Genomic DNA, 20,604 nt, shown 5'->3' on the forward strand with positions numbered 1-20,604 from the left:
CAATGAATGTTTTCCGAAAGTGGCCTAGTGATACAAGTGGATTTTCATTTAGACTGGTGGAAAGTTTGTCTCAAAACTCTGTGTGTGTAAAATGCAAATCCACAAGTGTAGAATTGAGATCCGCAAATGCTTTTTCGCTTCACAAATAGGAAATTGATTGACAAATGTCTGTTTGAAAGTTTTAATGTCTCGAAGATATTCACAAGTGCTTTTCATTTATTAGTAAATTAATTGAATGTATTCACAGATATGTTTTTTTTCTTTTTTTGGAGTTTGTTAGTGTATTTGCAGATCTGTTTTATATTTGCAAGATATTTTTGAGTTTACAAATGTATTTTTTGTATTTGTGGAAGGTGTTTTAGCCTACATTCACAGATTAAACATTTACTCACTGGTTGTCAGTCTGTTCACACAAATATCACAAATCTACCTTCATAGACAGGAGATGAAAATGTGTTGATGTGTTGAAGGAGAGCAGAGGTGGAGCAGATGTAAGAGAATAAGATATGCATTAAATATTTTTACATCTTCAGTTTATGATCAGAAATATTAAAACTCCTTTCGTTTTATATTTTCTTTGTGTGGAGAACATTTCCAGGGATAGATGACTGGAGCTGAGAGAGTGAAAGAAGAAGAAAAGAGGAGGAAATGAGAACAGAGTGACAAGAGTAGATCAAATAAAATACTGTACGATATCATTACAGTAGATGTCCATGTTGTGTATCCTATGATGCTATTCCTTAAAGAAATTCTATATCATTAGAGTAAATGTTCTTCTGTTCTTCTGGCTTAATATTCAGTTTAGAGTCGTGAAGACATTTGCCTGGCCTTGTTGTGGATCTGTGTCTGCTCAGTAAGAGCAGCACATATTATTATGGTCTGGATTTAAATGTAGATTTGTCATCTAAACATTAAATCTTGGGGCGTCAAGTGGCGCAGTGGGTTGAGCAGGCGCCCCATGTGTAGAAGCTACAGACCTCACTGCAGTCGGCCCCAGTTCAAATCCTGCATCAGACGGCCCTTTACTGCATGTCATTCACCCTCTTTCTGCCTCCCCATTTCCTGTCTCTCTCTTCTGTACTATCTAATAAAGGCATAAAAAGCCCCAAAAAAAATATACTTTAAACATTAAATCTTTGAAAACAAAAATAGATGTCAAGATTGTTAATGCTGTTTATTCCAAATTCATCCCACACTTATGTTCAAAATTGTAACATCAGACAATTTAAGCCTAACCCCAAATGTTTACAATGTCTGTTGCAATCCATCACAGTGATCCACTGTGGTCGTTTTCAACACTAATTTACAGCAGTGCTGTTTGGGTTACATTATATCACGTGTTCATTGTGTCCATTATATCTTTAGACTCATAGGTTTTGCATATTCCTCACTCGGTATGACAATGGAAGAAGGAGTTAAATAACTGAAGGAGTAAAGATGTAAAATAAGTTATAGGTAAATATTTTGTATGCATTGCATTTTATAGGTCATGTGTTTGAATCGATTCTGTACAAACCGCAGTGTTTCCTGTGTAATTGACATGAAGTAATTGTGGAACGACGGAACACACAATGCATAGACAAGGAAGTTTTATTTCATTTCCTGCAATCATATCTCTGTGGGTACAAATCATTGTATTTTCTAACATCTTATTCAATAACCCATGATGCATTGCATCCATACATTTGTAGCTCAAAACAGCTTTTACAAAAAAGGATATACAATATATACTTATATTTATATATATAATATACACGTGTTTCTTTATGCATTTAGATGTGTTTGTAATGGGTAAAATAAGCTTTTTTTTTCTTTAAAAAAAAACAAAACAAATTAAAAGAAAACCCCAAAATACAGCCAAGTGGAAACAAATCCCAGGTAAGGTTCAACAGAAGGTCATTACCAAACAAATAATAGCCAGTTTATCAAAGTCATCAACATTGGCTAGCTAACAGTTAACATGAAGCCCTTCACACACAGTTTGCATATTTTCCACAATTACAGTCATGTAAATCCAGAGTGATTGCCCTCTGTTACTGTACTATGGACCTGTATGTATCAATGACAGATCGAGGGAGTTGGTTTAATGTGGGCAACAAAATTCTATCAAATTCAACAAAATGTTACGGACTGGTTCTCTACAGCTAACTAATAATACAGTATTATGTCATGACATACCTTAAATTAATAATGGTATGGTATGATATCAGAATTAAAGTACTTTTAGCTATTAGTTGTTTCATCTGTCCTTTCTGTGTTAAATCTCTTGCAGAATCCTTCATCTGAGTCACATTTTTAAAAGAAGATGACATATCTGAGTCTACAGTAAAACATTCCCACTTGTATGGCTTTAGTACTGCAGTCCTTTTACTCAGGAGGACAAATGAAGAGCTTGCACACTGGCAGACAGGAGATGTTTCCAGCACAATGATTTTGTTTCTCTCATGTTTTGTACTGTGACTGGCACCTGTTTAAAATTGGGATATGTGTTTTTTTTTTTCTTGGTATCAGACAGGAATAAATAGTTTCAGAAATTCTACATGAGCAATGGAAAAAAAGAAAAGACAGAAAGAATATTCTGAGATGGAAATAATCATAGTACAGGAGAAATGTCACTCAGGTAGAGACTTGACCATCAGAGTCAATGCAAATGATAAGTCCACTGTGCTGTGTTGTACTTTGTCAAGGACATTACTTCTGGTGTTACTCACTTCACATTATATAGCTCAAAATTACAGTATTACATCATTTTTCAATACAACAGAGTAATAATAATCATGTGTGTTTATACTAATTGATCATCATTCATGTAAACATATTTAACCAGGTCATGCAAACAGTAGACCAAAACTTCTTCCACTAGAGGTGCACAGCACAGAGCAGGCGGAGCGCCCAGACTGAGATCCCTCTGACTCAGGGTTAGACGGGCCTGAGCCAGACCGAGAGACTGACAGCCGGCGGATTGTCAGAAACAGAACACGGAGGGTGAGCGTGACATGAATATGATCATTTTCTTCCCATGCATTGTGGATGCTCAGCATAATTGCATCTTCAAAGTAACTCTCCTCGTCCAGGGAGGAAGGTCAGATTCTTGTGTTTGACAAACTTACAGGGATCTCAGTTTGAGCCTCTGGTAACAGAACAGCCATAAAACAAAACAAAACAAAAAAAAGTCTCCTTTTGATATTCATACATTTCTATGTTTTCCCCGACAGAAGCATGCAGACACTCCAGGTCAGAACCACTCTTCACAAACCCAGTCTGAGCCAGAATATAGAGTCCATAACCCCCAGAGGTACCCTCCACTTTCACGTATCTCCTTTCCAAAAAGGCTTTAAACAAAAGGAGTAAATACAGAAACACTTAATAATGACACTTAATGTGAGAAAAAAGACAAGAGTGATCAAACAGAACAAATGGGCAGGTGGAATCGGTAGACGCCTTGCGATTAACTCTATTCAACTAAACAGCTACTTGGTCAGTGACTGAGTCACATTGATGGGTAAAGAGTATAAAGACATGCAGGAGTAGCTTTCAGCACTGTTTCCCCTTTAAAAAGTGTTCCCCTCTTCTTTGTGCCCTGTCTGGCCAGATTTTTGGAGAAAGCTGCCAGTAATGTAGAGTGTGTGGGCCGGATGGATGTAGACACACAAGTAACTGTGATTAGAGGTAGATGTGACAGATAATGTGAGAACAAAAATAATGAAGGAGACTGCCTTTAGGCCACTGTCTCGTCTTTGATTAAGACTCCAGAGGCTTTGATCATTCCTGAAGGTAACATCCAGGAGAAATTGTTGTGATGTACGCGCTGCCAAGTGGCCACTGTCTGCAACAGCTGCACAAAGGACGACTACATGTTAGGGCTGCTAAGGGGGTTTATTTCAGGATAATCATGCAGATAGGCCCTTTTTCTTTTTTTAAATCATAGTCGCTGTCCATTTGGAGTCGCCTTGCATATTGTTCTGCAACGATGCTAAAACTTGTGTATATTTGAGTCAGGATGTGGCTTTGGACAAACACTTGGACAGTATGTTTCTCCACACCGTAACAGTGAGCTGCTCGCTGTGGATGTACTCTGGTGGACACTGCCTGATAACTACTCTGCATTCCTGGCCAGACTGGGCGGGTGGGCTCTGGGTGCTCCAGGGACAACACAATGTCACCATGACAACGGGAGGTTGTGCTCAGACACGACTGGCTGGCCTGCAGCAGTAGGTGCAGCTCCTCAGGCTGTCCCGATCTGTGCTGCCCTCATTGCTTCCGCGGCGGCCGTCCTCATAGTGGGACACTGGATGTTAGAGCAAAACAGGGAGCATATGAATTTAAAGGGAAATTCTGGTACTTCTCAACCAAGGACTTATTCTCATACATTTGGCTATTCCGCCTGTGGGTCATAATACCTTTGCAATCACATCTGAGTACAGCCGCCCACAGGAAATTGGGCATATTGCGAGAGCCTCCTAAAGCTTTCCAAATAAATGTCAATTTTTCAGAAGTCATCTCAAATGCTCGTCTTTGAGACCATAAGTAAACAGCCACATGGATTAGATAATGTTTCTAACTGCATGGGGATCTACTTCTGGAACATCCAGTCACCAAACAACTCACTATTCCTATCATGTTGTTGTTCTTCTTAGGATATTAAAGAAAAATTAGTGCAATGGTTGATTATATAGCAAGCTATGATGAGGAGGATGTCATTTTACATAAGGCATTTTACAAGGTTGTCCATTTTATCTATTTGTCTCTATCTATTTGAGTGGTGAGGAAAATCTATTGGTGTCCAAAAACAGAGTGATAATGGCTGTATAGCTATGACAAATGTGTGGCTCTGATAACATTGCCACGGTAACAATTTTGTTTCTTGTCCCCAAAGTCAACTGGAAGGATCTGGCTGGATCAAACAGCCTCCATATATGGTAAGAGAGGCGATTACAGCTACAAATCCATTTCTGTGATATCTGTTTACGTCTGTTCAAATAAAATCTATACATGTGACGATAAGTAATACATGTTAGCAAAAATAGCTAATCCTGGATGCTCATTTATGTGTTTACGTTTGGTCAGACTCAGAGCCAAGCGTGAAAAAGGTGAAATTTTTTATGTAAAATATCTGTTTATTTGAAAAGAGGTTTTTGCCCTGATATTCAGTGTTTTGCTGGAGGCCTCCTGAATCTCTATCACAGAAGTGGCGGGTATAAAGTTAGCAGGACCAAATGTTACAATTATGAGAATAAGACCCTGGTTTAAAAATACCTGATTGTTTTGGTTCAGGAGCAGGGACCTCTGCTCAACTTATACCTCGTTAACTCATCCTCTCTTCTCTTTTCTCGACTCACCCTCCTATCCCTTTCTTTCATCCACTGACCTCACTGCTTCATCCCCCTTTCTATCCCTCACCCCTCTATTGGATATGTATCAGAGCTTTCAAGATTCATGTTTCTCCGATGTAATTATGACTTCATTGTTGATGTGAACGCTACTTACCTGTCGGAAACTGGTAGTTATGGTAACTCTGATATGATGGGAAGATAGCATAAGTGTATTCCCATTCATCCATCCATCCATCCATCCATCCATCGTTCCATCCATCCATCCATCCATCCATCCATCCTAAATGTCCATTGCTTTCAAATTGGGCTGAACAATTCATTGAAATATGATTGTAATTGCCAAGTGCAATATCCAAATCCCAGGAGCTGTAACTTTTTGGATAAAGGTAAAATATGTCACAACAGACCATAAATAAAGCATTGTGATGCTACAGATGCATTTTTGGAACAAGACCCAACAAAAATCACATCAAAATGAAATGTAAAAAATGACCATTCCAACTGAAATTGTGACTCACATCACAATCGCTGCAAAATAATCGCAATATGATTTTTTTTTTCTGTATACCGTTTAGCCCTACTTTAACCACGTGCTGTCGTGGGACGTTCCTGGCTACTGAGTTCACACGTCTGAAATTGATTCAAAGCAAGTGTCTGTTCATTCACTGTGAACTGTTAACTTACGGCTCTCCTCCTCCCCATTCCCCAAATCATCATCCTCCTCCTCCTCCTCTTCTTCCTCTGGGAGCAGATGTCCATGGCAGGGACTGGTAGGAGTTATTTGACTGGGTCCTTCGAGGCTAGTGCCCAGCTGCAACTTCCTCATGTGGCGTACCACCGCTGTGGCATTAAATGCTTGCTACATGGACACAGACAGAGAGGAAGAAAAAAAAGAACCTTCTGCGTCTGACAGCCAGTGAGACACAGAAACAGCAAAGGCAAAGAAGATGTGCTCTAACTCCTGCCAATCTTAATACTGCTCTCTCAGCAGGTTGTGCTGTGATTCAGCCAAGGCACTGACCTTCCATTTACTTTTGGCAAAGTTCTTCTTGATTTGAGCACTGACAGATTCATGGATATTCTTGTCCAGAGCTGTGTCTCCACAGATCCTGCAAAGTCACCAAATGTTAGATAATTTACAGCATTAATCATTAATCATCAACTATTTATCAATTAATCAATTAATTGTTCCAATCATTTTTCACATTAGTTCCAGCTTATCAAATGCGAAGATTTGATACTTTTCTTTTTTTTCATATGTGTGTGATTGTAAACGGAATAGCTTTGAGTTTTGCACTGTTGGTCAGATAACATTTTATAGGCAGAAAGATGAATCATTTAATTAAGGAAATAATGAACACATTAATCGATAATGAAAACATGTTTAGCTGCAGCTCTACTATCGATTATTTCTTCAAAATAATATTTTTTTTTGTTTTTGTTTTTTTTAGTCCATTGACAAGGTGATCTTGATCATTTTACAATAATACAAAACATATAAAAGCAGCAAATTCTCATATGAAGCTAGAAAAACTTCAGTAATTTGCCTGATAAATGTCTTAATAGATTAATCTCTTACTGAATTTGCTGGTGCTTAATTTCAGTTCAATTAAAACTGAAATCGTTTGTCAGGTCTTTCAATCAAGTAATTGAGAAATAGTTTCAGCACTGCACATTTCTTGACTTTCTTACCATGGATGCTGGAGGGCCTGGTCACATGTATATCTCTTCAAAGGGTCTTTTTCCATCAGGTGACAGATGAAGTCTTTGGCTGTGAACAAAAAAAAATCACGTAATAGGACCCTCGGACTTCTTAGATTTCAGTGTTGGATCTCCTGAAGATATTTGTAGTAAATGATAGTACCTGAATCTGAGATGTCATCCCAGTACGGAGAGTCAAATTCATACTCTGCTTTCAGAATCTGCTCAAATAACTTGGCATCATTTTCATCGTAAAACGGAGGATATCCACATAACCTGAGGGAGAGGTGTTGGAGCACATTCAAAACTATAGAAGTAGCACTTTTCATACTTCCCAGGAATAAATGAGTTCTGACTTACAGGATATATGAAATAACTCCTATGGACCAGCAATCCACTGCTTTGCTGTACGGCTTCTGAGCGAGCACCTCAGGAGCTGTGAAACACACACGGCACACACATTCACGGAATGGAAAATGTATGAGCAGCAGCAGCAACGAGGGTGAATTCAAGTTATCTTGACCTTTCAGTAATACCATGCGATGTGGTAGGTCACGTTAAACAGGTAGAGAGCACTTCTGAAACACTTGCAACTGACTCAGTCGTGGATGAAAGAGCCTCTCACAGCGCAGCGAATGAAGAGGGGATATCAGTTGAAACGGCAAGTACCGAGCTCACATGAAAGAGAGGGGGGAGGTGAGGAGAGCCTGACCGACGAGAGGAATAAACGCCTTACCCACATAACCTGGAGTACCACAGGCTGTGGACATGACACTGCCTGCTCCCTCAATTTTTGACAGTCCAAAGTCACTGATCATGATCTTGGAGTCTTCGTCCATGCTGTAATACAGCAAATTCTCTGGCTGCAAGCACAAGAAGACATGATCAAAGAGGAGGGTGTGAAAATGTGAGGAAAAGGGCCGAACTGTAAGACAGATTGAGCTGTTACGTTTCTGTCTTTCATGAAGTACGATACCTTCAAGTCTCTGTGGACGATCCCCATGTCGTGGAGATATTTGACTGCATCTAAGATCTGGTGGATGAGCTGGCTGGCATCCCTCTCTGTGTAGAAACCTTTCTCCACGATCCTGTCGAACAGCTCACCTCCAGATACCCTGGCAGGTGAAAATCATGGGAAAAGAGTCCCTGACCTTTAGTGTGAGCACTAGTTAAATCAGTCTTTTTTTCAATTAATGAATGATTTCATATTCATGTTTTCAGCCAAACACTGTTTTAACCCACATATCTTTATTCTCTAAAGTTACCAATATTAAATTGTAGGTAAATAAAATGACATAAAAAAGTGGAAAATGGCCTGGAAAATGGTCGTCACAAGTTCTCAGATTCCATGGCAACATGCGGAAATGTCTTGTTTTTTTCCGACCAGCAGTCCAAAACCCAAAGATATTCAACATACAATTATGTAAATAGAGAAAATCAGCAAATATTGTGGCAGTTTTGCTTGATAAATTGATACATTTTCTGTCAAAATAATTAATTAAATCAAATGTTTCAACTCAAATTTACAGTAATTCACAATTGCATGTTAACTGCATGCTTTCCGTCATATAATCGGTCCTTCTGTAAGACAAAGAGGAAGGACAACTCACAGCTGCATGACAAGGTATAGGTGAGATGTACTTTCAAAGATGTCCTCCAGTGAAACAATGTTGGGGTGCTTGATTCTGAGGAAAAGAAGTAGACAAAAATCATCAGTCAAAATCTATGAAAATGTGCCACATTTCTCTAATGCTTACTGTCAAACGGTCACCAGATGGCATTCTTGCAGCATAATTCAGATTTCTGTTCTGTCTTTCTCTCTCTCTCTCTCTCTTTTTTTATTTTTATTTTTTTTATTGGAAAGCCCGTCAGTTTACACTGTTCCCCAAAAATACAAAATGACAAAATTTGTAAGAACAAACACAGCAAAGCGTAAGATGGATACTGCCTCTTGTTGAGAATGACAGTTACTGGCTTCTGAGGCTGGAAGCATTGACAAAGAACGGCTTTGGATATTATAGCGATGGCTTGACAGAATGACTGTGAAAAAATGCCATTCTTGCACACAGAAACCTGATTTGGATCATTTATTGTCATAAACCAGCGAACAGGCAGTCAAGCGTCTCTCTTGGATCTCGAGTGGTGCTGAGAGCGTGTGAACTCACCATCGCTTTAACACAGCAGCAGCTGAAAGGGGCTAATGTGACTTTTATTGGAATGAGAGTATCCCTCTCTGTTTTTCTCTGATTATTTTTCAGCTTTCTTCATGTCTCTCGCTCTCGTCACTCGCTTATCTCTTTAATGGTGACTTTGAGTGTATGGCCAAACTCCATTCTTCCACATCTTTCTCCTTCTATCATACCCTACCTCCCTCACCACTTCTCCACCCTCTATGTCTCTTTCTCTTTCTTCAATACACTGCTGCGGGGAACTCCACACCATCTCCGTCTCTGTGTGCTGTTGCCCTGGCAACAGGGACACTAAAAATAGGTCTATCTTCTTTACTCCTGACATTTCCGGTGCACAATCCTACTGTTTCTACTGACACCATGTATTTAGTCACCCATACAATTGACCCCTTGCATGTATATTGTGCAACTGTACATGCATTGTTGTAAGAGGTGTGCACTGACTAATTCCTCCTGCTGGATGTAAAGTGACAGCTGAGGCATCGCGAGGAACTTCGGTGGCATCACCTGTGTAGTACTGCGATCTCATTTTCGATGTTGTTCTCTTTGCCTTCCAACGCTTTCTTGGGGATGCACTTGATGGCCACCAGCCTCTGGGTCCTCTTCTCCTCGGCTAGAACCACCTCGGAGAAAGCTCCCCTAAAAGAGAGGCAGTGGAAACACACACGCACGCACACACACGCACACACGCACACACATGCGCACACACACACACACACACACACACACACACATGCACACATGCACACATGCACACATTAGAGAAAGAATGAGAACTGTGTGGGAGTGTAGGGTGAAATGGACAAGATCAGAAAGCTAAAGGAAAGTAGGACTCATTCTTCCTCGGCTGCAGGCGATGATGGCTTGAGAGTGTTACACAATAGGAGATAATAACAAGAAATCCTTCTTGAAATCTTTTAAGTGCGATTGAGTTTTTAGATATTTTTGTGACCTCATGAAATTGATTGTCAACTGACCCAAACCCTAACACTGGTATTTTTAAAAAAGATCTCCTAATACATTGCAATCAACCATCTGGGTGTGTGTTTGTGGGGCATAGGTGCATGTGTGTGTGTGGATGAATAATTAAAAATGGTGACATTACTGAGAGGTTTAGGGAACTGAGAAAGGCTATGGGAGGTGAAGCAACAGTCACATAGAGACATATAGGAATAGCAGTTGCTTTGAAAAAAAAAAACAACTATTTTTAATCCATTCAATAATGGATGCAGTAAATGTAGTGTAGCTGTTTCTGAGGGAGACTAGACTGCATTATGGATTATGGTCTGGTGATGATGAGAGCGAGAATAGTGTGTATTTACACAGTCTCCCCACAGGAGCGTGGGAGGGAGCTCAGGAGGAGGCCTGAACGCACGAACATTGTCAGCAACCACAGGGATCCTTTACATGTGTGTGAAACAGCACCATCATGCAATACACAATGGATGTTCAAAGTAGCATATATTTTGTCTTCTTCTCCATTTGTCACACCATGGACCATCTTTAACTTAACACTTAAGTCTGCAACCTTGAGTACAAGGATGCAGACTTCAGAGTTGCTGTTGCCAATAGCGACCCTGTTTATTCTGCTTTTAATGGTTATTAACACCTAATCTGAAGAGTTATTGTGCAACCTGACCGCTTCTCAGTAAACCTCCCCCGCTGTGATTTTTTTTTCCCATCATGTCATAATAAATGCTCAGTGTGAATGTGTGGTAAATCGTTGAGATGGCTTTGTATCGTGGCCATCTTGTGCTCAACGAACCAGCGCAGCAGAAACGTTTGCATAGTGAAGCTGATGCACAAGAGGAGAGCCGATTCTCACACACATCTCCGGTTTCATTTTTTTTTTTTTACAGAGTCCTTGAAATAATCTCAAAGCAAAATCACATAAAGCTCCAATTCCCTTCAACCCATAAAAGCATTTTAATGTGTTTAAGTCTGCAGCCTCTATTGCCAGGGTTTCATCAGAGGGTCGAGAGTGTTAAACTTCTATTATCGGTCAGGAACAATCTATTTAGTCTTATTGGCTGTTTGAAATAGGACAGTCAGGGGGCTGAGGCTATAGGACTCAGAAAGCTAAAGGTGAGGACTGATGTGTCAATATATCATGAAAATGTGGGAAATACTTCCTCACTGAAAACAGCATTTCTGTTGTTTGTAAGATTAGATTACCAACACATATAGTATTTCTTAGATGGAGAGGAAGCTTTGCTTGTTAGCTTTCAAAATGGACCAATTTAAGGCAAGAAAAATTGCATCAGGTTTACATGAGCCCTGAAATATGGTGCAGTGACAGCGATGAAATCCTCAAAATCCAGCTATCTGTTGTTTTCAAGTGATGCCTGCAGCTATCGAGAAATAGCGATGTCAGTCTTTGGCCAGACTTTGGTCCAGACTTAAATGTCTCCACAACTATTGAATGGATTGCCATGAACAGATGCAATGAACAGATATTCATGGTCCCCAGAGGATGGTGATTACTCTACAATATTGTTAGAGCAATTTATGGTATGCTAGTACTACAGCAAATATTATCGACAGTTTATACTGTATGTGACCTGATCCACGGTCATAGATCCTATTATTCAAACCTTTATTATGTAATACAACTTCTGAAAGAAAAAATCCCAGAAATGAAATATAGTTTGTTCGTATACGATCGTGTGACTGCATGTGAGCTGGACTGACAATTGAAAAGCTATGTAGAACTACATGTCTGCATCATTTCACCCAATATTTTTGACTGACAGAATGACTGAGAGCAAGTGAAAGAGCTAGAAGAGGATGTACACACACACACACACACACACACACACACACACACACACACACGCATGCACACACACTTTTCTACTGTTGCCGTGAGACACATTGTAATTAACCATCCAGTTGCTCATTTCTCCTTGGAGACGTAGTAGGGGTGGGCTCTCAGCGGGTTTGGGAGAGGAACACAGGATGGAGGAAAAGAGGAAGCTACTGTAGCTGTTACTCTGAACTAATGAGATTTTGTGAAGCACTAATGTGTAGATCTCTGCATTAGACATGAGTAAAATTGGTTTATGTTACTGTCCAGCCTTATAGACTGCAGTCTCTTCAGTCTCTTTCATTCCACAAGCAATCAGCAACAAGCCACTGAAATTTTTGACATATCATTTTCTATCTATTTTATGCCAGTAAAGAATTCTGGCACACATGTTAACTTGCTGCTAACAAATTCAAATAAATAAGTTTCACATGAGTCATTGGTCTCAAGACTCATATCTGACGCATCTGTCAGCTCGGCTGTTTTTGTGCACATGAACAAGACTGCCACAGCATCTATAGAGATACTAACAGATAAACTGAAACTCCATAAGATACATAGATGCACCATGAAAACTTAAGAAATATCCAAACTAGTTGAGACTAACTGGTAATGTGCAAATCTGTTGCTAGCACTGTCCAATCAAAAGCAATTAACTGAAATTCACTGTACCTTTTTAAGAGGGCAAATTATATATTAAACTTAACTGCCAATATGTATCACTTTATTTTATCTATATTTAACAAGACCTCTTATCAATATGTGTTTTTTAGACCTAGTATGGAGTTTAGAAAGATTGTGCTAACATAGCTAACATTATTTGGCCATTTAGCAAAATGTTATTAGCATAAGGCTTGGTAATTTGAGGTATGTAGTGTTATCAAGGCATCAGATGTAGAGTCAAAAATGGAAATATAACTTCAGGCAATATCACATGCAGATCAATATGCTGATGCAAACAAATGAAGAGACTGAGTAGGGCCTGATCCAGGCCTCTTATTAGTAAGGTGTGACCTAATATGTTGAGAGACTCTGTCCCCCCTCCCGGAAAATCTTCAATCTAAAATGGCTCTATATTAGCAAGCTAGCAATAGTTTTGTCACTTATTTCAGTTGCTTATGGTTATGTTTTTTAATGATTAAATGCTACATTTATTAACAGCAGCAGAGTCACCAGAAGGTGATCAGGGTTGGAAGATGGGTGTACAAGGTGCAAAGACTGTCGCACCAGAGACCAGGGTTTGTATCCACAGTCCGCTCTGTGTTTATAGGCCTAGGCAACAAAAGCATTTTGGTTAAGGTGGGGGAAACATTTGTTTTGTTGGTTAAATGAAAATAAACTTTTTCTGTATTAGACCAAAATTGTAGGGGACAGTGTTGCTGACATTATAACTAGGCTAGATTTGGACTTCTGAACAGCTGCTGCACCCAGCTCTACACACGATCAAGAGATTGATGTAATTAAAGCTCACTGCATCTCCCTCACAATGATGGATGTTTGCCACAATTCATAATGTTATTTTTTTTTTTTTGCATTAGCGAGATGCACTATCAATCAGGTAGAGTCAGGCCCCTTGGACCTGTTGCAGACAGCTAGGACCATCCATCAGTGTATCGATCTCACCTGATGCAAGTGCTCCCTTCAAGCCTCACATGCTTCCAAGTTCCAAAAAAAGCTTTCTCTTTTTAGCCTAATCCATTTTGTGTGTGTGCTGGTTAGTGTGTGCGCGCGTGTGTGTGTGTGTGTGTGTGTGTGTGTGTGTCTGAGTTGAACAGAAAACAGTGGCATATGTGCGGACATACAATATAATCCCATTCCAACCAAACCAATCTCCAGATCCATTCTTATATTATGAAAATTAACATCTTTTATTCATCAAAAAAATAGCTCGCCTCTGGACCATTCACTAACAATCATACAAATGTATGTCCTCCATCTACTCTACTAAAGTCACGTGTAGGTCAAACCTCTTAGCTCCACTGCTTTGCTCTATAAACAAACCAACCAGCACAAGTGCTTTCCAACAGTGTTTAGTACTACACAGTCACAATGTTTATGCTCTTACACATGATCCACCTGGACTCCAGTAGCTCTTAAATCTGCCCTGCCCCATTTTGTATCTTTTTTTCTTTTTTAAGCCGCTATGAAAAAAAAATCATTTTTAGTTATCCTCTGTTTCTGAGTGCAACTGCTAAATATCTACTGTATGTTTGAATATCCTTAAAAAACATGCAATTTAATAATGAATCAAAAAGCACTAGGACCATAGAAAATGGCTGCTGCTCCTGCTGAGCGTCAACACCAGATTCTGAAACTCTTTGCAGGTTTTCTTGCTTAGGGCTCATTATTTTGGGTGTTCATGTTACTTTCATCCCATCACAAAACTGTTGAGTTTTAGTTTTGTGATGGAGAGATCTGAAAGCAGATTTGAGCATCAGCAATACACTTAAGAAGTACTCTGCTGTGGATGGTTTTAACATTAACTGCTGTGCTGCAGTCTGAAATTGTTTTGTTAACTGGCCCCATGCTCTTCATTTCTGTCAGACAAGTTGCCAGCTCACCGGGATATCTCTGTCCACAGGGCTCGCAAACTGAACTAATGCCCATGCATCAATATCACTACTCCTAACTAACCCTCTAAGTACATGAAAACACCAAACCCTGGACAAAAGTTATTATCTCAAAGTAATTTCAAGTTACATTTAATGAAATTTTACACGGTAGACATGATGTCTGCATAAAGAGTTGATACAGAAAATAACAGCTGCTCTACTCTCTCCTCCTATCCTATCTTTAACAACAAGACTATGTCAAAACCTAATGTATGGCTGGACCATGTATGGTCAATGTGAAATTGACGAGAGAGTTGAAAACTGGAACCGCTTTAAATATCTCCTCTTAATGGAAAGTAGCTAAAGTCCCCTCAAAAAGTCGCTACATGTTGCTAGATGACGTAATATGCTAATTAAATTCATGAGGTCATTTCGATTGCATTTGCATTATCTCTGTGCTTCTCTCCTACTCCCTGTACTCACATATACAGTATTTCAATACAGTTAAATTCCCAATAAAGCTGTTCTTATTTACATGATTTTATGTCGTCAGACAATGAAACAAGTTTGAAATAGTGACTATAACCTGTCCCATTAAGACTAACTGTTAACCAGCCATTTTCAGGCTGCTGCTCTGCACTGCTAAAATTCTGATTTTATAATCGCAAAATCATCTGACAAATTCATCATATCCACAAGTTATAGACAACAGCTGTTCTGTGATTTTGGCTACTTGTAAAAATGATCACTCAGAGAGAAATTTAGAGTCTCATCCATGTCCATCTCAGCTGCCGTGTGGTGAGTTGAATGAGAGGCATAGAGAGGTGTGCCTGTAGTGGGAAATCCTGACTTCACGCTCGCAGGGCATCACTGGTGACTCTCTCCTACAGGAAACAACTAAGGTTCGTCCAAAAAATCTTTTGTAGAGTTGCTAAAGGGATCTGAAAAGTTCTAGTGACCAAAGCTGGTTGGTAACATTGCCTGTAAACACACCTGATGACGTAATAGGAACTGTTTGTACCATTTCATTTTGAACAGCCAATGGGGAAACTCCAACACTCGGCCAGCTGACCAATGATGTAACTTCAGCCCCCAGTCAACTCAAGAGACATTTGCGTTTATAGGGGTGGCCTCAAGTTTACATTTTAGATTATCTGAATGAGCCAAAAATATATATATCCAAACACAATATAATGTCTTAATAGATGAGCTTTAGAGGTGCTGATATATGGATTTTATTACCTTACGTTCCTGCCTGTTTCCAGTTTTTATAGTAGTCTAAGCGAGGGCTAACTGGTATCTAGCAGTAGCTTCATATTTACCGTACAGATATGCGAGTGGTATTAATCTTCTCATGTAACTTTCGACAAGAAAGCACATTGATGAGTCTTTCCCAAAATGTCAAACTATTCCTTCAACGATTATATTCATTATCATTATTAAAAGAAACATATTTATTCACTTTCTGCCTTTTATTTCTTCTTTAAAAGTTTCACTTTTTCAATCTGTGGCACTGAGACACGACAACGACACAACGAACATCTCTAAGAAGAGTTATATCAGAGCTGTCTTATTCATTTCATCCTCAGTATATAACATCGTTTAAGCCTAACAGTGTTAATGAGAATGACAAAGAAAACAGGTGTGATCAAAGAGTGATAGTCATGATAACTGAAGAGTGAGGGGATTTTTTTTATTTATTCATCTTCTAACCCTACCTTCAGGACAGCTTGTCCTGAAGTGGACTACAAACAGAGGTAGAACTGTGAGGATTAGCCGGATCTGAATATAATATTTCAACATAAATCAATTAACTTCACACACTGAATTCCTGGATAAAGCTCCACTGTAATCTCCTCTCCGAGCATAAGGAGCTTTCCGTCAACACATTAATTCTGCCCTCTGCCAGGTCCAGCTATAGTGACAGGAGGGAAAGAATATTACTACAGCTTTTTCTCTCCTTTTTTCCTGAAATGAGAACATACTATCCTGGCAATTGACTCTTTAAATCCTTGTTACATAATCCTTAATATCATCCTTCTAAATTACAGTCACTGTTTTAAGTTCCTGTGAAGTCTCGGTGGAATCATAACAGAAGTTATCAGCGTTTAGCAGCAGTCATGAATTCTCAAATATACAGCCTGCTAGTCAAAGTGCATTGCACACAGCATGCACAGCTCTGAGACAGACTGACGGAGTCTTATTTGGCGTCCTCCTGCAGGACTCAACATACCCAGACAGCCTCATCATCTACCCACTGATAGTTCACTTTTTTTGGATGTGGACCAGAGTTGTGCAGTCATTAATATCTGATTCTGTGCAGCCTCTCTGGGGAAGCAGGTGTGATTCCAAGAAGAAAGAAAACAACCACACTCCATATGGCACACTCGTGTCATCACAGGTGGACATGTGCTAGGTCACTTGTACTTGGTTTTAGAGGGGGGTGGAGATGTGCCCCTCGACCATCTGGGCTCAATCCTGTCCCCCTGGAGCGTGCAGTCACAGGTCTGTGTGAGTCCAGCCCTCACCATTACTGTCTGCAAGGCAACCTTCCCCCTAGCTGGTTGAAGATTAATTCTGCAATTTATTATAAGAGGCATATTAAATCAAAATGTAAATGTAAATATAATCTATTTCGGATCCCAGGCTGTCTAGCAATATAAAATGTAATCAGGGCCACAGGAAATATAAGTTGCCACCTGGTTTCATGTGGGTGGATTGAACTTGGGGTTTTTCAGGCAAATTGCAGCCAGCAGTTGCAGTAACAGGTCTGTGTCATCTTCAGTCAAAAGTTTTCTCTTGATTAACTGTCTCTTACATGCCCCCAGTCAATCATCACATGATCAGATAAAGGTGTAGCTGCTTCCCACATTCGGAGAGGATGGGGTCGTGTTCAGAATCCCAATTTTAACTAGGTTGCATGATGTGGTAAGAAAAGAACCGTTGCATTTAGTCACATAGTTCCAGGGAAGGTGGCAGGACGACATGTGTGCTTTCACAGCTTTCATAGAAAAGAGAAAAATGTTTGTGCACTAACAAGAGCTCAAAACCAAGTTAGATCTACTATGCAGGTCAGTCTGCCTAAATATCATCTCCTCTGTTACACCAGTACAACTGTTCACATTATCGATACTGGGATGATTGATCTAGGTTCTTGATTTTATTATATTTAACATGGATAAAAATGTATAGAACGATGTGTGAAATGGCTAAGATAGTGAATCTGCCATCAGCTGTTCAGGTCACTTTAGTTTTTAAAGACAATTGCTCATCCTGACAAATACTGACGTAATATCCGAGGAAGAAAGAATAAGGTGTTGTTTAATAACAAACATAACTCCATGTAAGTGGCCTCACATACCCGCATCCGCACATTTGCATGTGCAAACATACACAATTGTAGTTCCAGATACAAGACCTTTTTTAAGGTCTTGGTCAACAACAGTCAGAGATTGATAAACTCGAAGCCACATCTAAAACAAGATTTATTACGTTATTAATGCTTTTTATATATTCTGCCATTTTATTTGTAGTGACTTTGACCAGTCAATCCATAAAACTTAGCTGCAATCCCTTTAAAATGCCTTTGTACCTCTGAGAGGAAAATCAAGTTGGCAAGAGAGGGGAGGAAAAGCACTTTTGAATACTTTTAGAGGACTGGGAAATAGTTGAGTCAGCATCCAACAGTGGCCAAGAACAAGACAAGTCAAAATAGACATAAGTGAAGGGCATATCCAAAATGTCAATCAAGTTTCTTGAGACAGACTCCAGAGTCTACACTCAAATTCTGCAGCCCTGGCAGGATGGACAGATGGGGAAAAACTAAGCGATGGGCCCCTTGTGACCCCTTGGTTTCTTCGGCACTATGTAAATTGTGTACTGTGGGTACTGGCACGTACCCATCCATTACAGTGCATACAGCATGGGCAGCTCCCTACCTGATCCCACGCTTGCTGGTATTTTGATTTAAACGTGTAATCCATGTAAGAACAACAAAATCTCTGATAACAAAAACAGATTTCACAAAGGGCATCCTCTAAAATAGGGCCTCTAGACTAACCCATATTTAAGGGTCAGTTCAAAATTATGTTCTTAGTGTTTGTCTAGTTATGTTGATCATTTTCAATTCATGTTCAAAAGGTTTGAGGTGTCCACAGCTGAAACCTCTGCAGCCACCCCAACACATGGAGCCAAATGGAAACAGTCCAATGAAGGTAAATGGCACTAAAAAGGACTGGAAGAAATGAAGAGAATGACACCGTTCCTGAATAAATGTCGCAGGTATTTATGTACCGACTGACACACAGTGAAACTGGAGAGATCATGGGCCCCTGAGGGTCTGAGGGTCACTTTTGCAGTAGCCCACTTTGCCCAGTTGGTAATCCAGCCTTGTCCTGATAACAGCACTAAATTTACAGTATACAACTTACGTTCCCAGCACTTCTTTGAAGTCATAATGTTCTTTGATGTCTGATGTCTTCTTTTTCCATCCATTTCCATCCTCTCCAAGAGGCATCCTACAACGCTGATCGGATTCGCCACACTACAGCTACGGGGCAAGAAGAACAGAATTAAAAACTTTGAATAGACTCGGAGTAGAGTTTTATCCCCCACATGTGCCCTCTGGTGTTACATGAAAATAAGTGATTAAGACAAAAAATTTCCCCAATGCCTATATTACAGTAGTTTTATATTTGTTTTTTTTTTTTTTTTTTTTTTACCACTTTCCGATGTTGTCTCTGTTAAACACATCATTCTGGCACACAGTGGGGAAGTAATAGCTAAAACTTGACTTGAAATATTACACCACAATTCACTCTGCTATTGTTTAACATGCTTAATTAAGAGTATTTACACTGCAAGAGATGTTCTGCCTCTGCATCAGTTCAATCGATCCATTACAGTTTGTCTGACTGATGTGACTGTTGCTTAAAACCTGCAGTCATTAAATAAACCATTGATTTTCCTGATGAAGTACTCTGGTTGCTGCATCTCATGCTTGGGTTTTTAACACCACTACATTGAAGCTGTAGCCTGCTGCAGTCTCTTTCTCTTTCCTTTAAATATTTGCTCTTCATTCCATTTATGAGATGGGATACATTAGAGAGAACACTTTTATGAGGCTGAGGAGAATGTTAAGAACAGACTGACACATAAAACAGAAACAAGAGACAAAAATAAACTTGCACACTGATATAAAGATATGACTACTACCCCCTCCCTCCCACCCCCCTAAAAAAACTACACAGGGTAACCACATACTTCTTTGCTTAGAACCGGCCTTGCAACAATGAATAGCAACAAATAACAGCTTGAAAGTAGGGCAAACAGTGCAGCAGAGACGGTCGCAAGAAAGGGACCATGTAGCCTACCGTCGCAAAAACAAACGCATGGTCAGTAGAGGCAGATACCAGCTGGGGGACCTGTGCTATATTTAACATCTGAAGCTTTAAACCTTCATTTTGCTCTGAAGAAAGAAAAAAAAACCACAGATACAACAAGAGCTCTGCTCGAATGGAAACTGTATTCCACTGAGAAACATTTGATAAGGTGCTCTGCACTAAGGCTGCAGGGCGTGAATGACAACCAGGAGGATAAATGGAAATTATAAGGTTTTGCCGGTGCAATATGTCTGCAATGATGAAATGAGTTTTTTTAATTTTTTTATTTGTCGTAGTGATCATGCATGTAAGCTACAGTAAAGAAAAGGCGGTGTGGGTGTGCGCACCGTAGCCTATACTGCAGCGCTCAAGGGTATGGCAGTCAAAGGAAGGCAGCATCTTTAGGTTAGATCAGGAGGCTGCAGATATGCGACATGGAAGCTGCTTCAAGTTTTATTGCTTAAAGAAAAAATATATATACACGGTTGACAGAGGAAATATAAATGTGAGAAAAAAATACATACCTAAATGGCGATCTGTAGCTGTGATGTGTTCTCCTTCCCTCTGGGAGCGATGTGGTTGTTGTGCTTGGGCGCAGCGCTGGGTCCGCTCAGACTTCTCCTGACGTCAAGAAAACCAGAC

General features: G+C 39.8%; 1 protein-coding gene across 1 annotated transcript; it reads right to left on the minus strand.

Moving 5' to 3' along the window:
- Positions 1–1,606: 1,606 nt before the first annotated feature.
- Positions 1,607–20,553, minus strand: LOC111222933 (calcium/calmodulin-dependent protein kinase type 1-like). Its single transcript, XM_022746855.1, has 12 exons — positions 20,487–20,553; positions 19,012–19,130; positions 9,731–9,862; positions 8,645–8,719; positions 8,011–8,149; positions 7,771–7,897; positions 7,395–7,470; positions 7,198–7,310; positions 7,026–7,104; positions 6,355–6,442; positions 6,018–6,192; positions 1,607–4,288 (listed from the first exon to the last, which is right to left on the minus strand). Exons 2-12 carry the CDS (start codon positions 19,095–19,097, stop codon positions 4,185–4,187), a joined length of 1,194 nt encoding a protein of 397 aa, XP_022602576.1. The 5' UTR covers positions 19,098–19,130; positions 20,487–20,553; the 3' UTR covers positions 1,607–4,184.
- Positions 20,554–20,604: the final 51 nt, after the last annotated feature.

This window comes from Seriola dumerili, unplaced genomic scaffold, assembly GCF_002260705.1.
Source record: "Seriola dumerili isolate Sdu_G_001 unplaced genomic scaffold, Sdu_1.0 BDQW01000109.1, whole genome shotgun sequence".
NCBI lineage: Eukaryota > Metazoa > Chordata > Actinopteri > Carangiformes > Carangidae > Seriola > Seriola dumerili.

Coding starts and splice junctions, on each gene's coding strand:
- LOC111222933 (XM_022746855.1), bottom strand. CDS start 19,097: ATGCCTCTTGGAGAGGATGGAAATGGATGGAAAAAGAAGACATCAGAC. Junction 7,471..7,770: donor TGGTACTCCAGGTTATGTGG/GTAAGGCGTTTA, acceptor TGTGTTTCACAG/CTCCTGAGGTGCTCGCTCAG. Junction 7,105..7,197: donor GGATGACATCTCAGATTCAG/GTACTATCATTT, acceptor TTTTGTTCACAG/CCAAAGACTTCATCTGTCAC.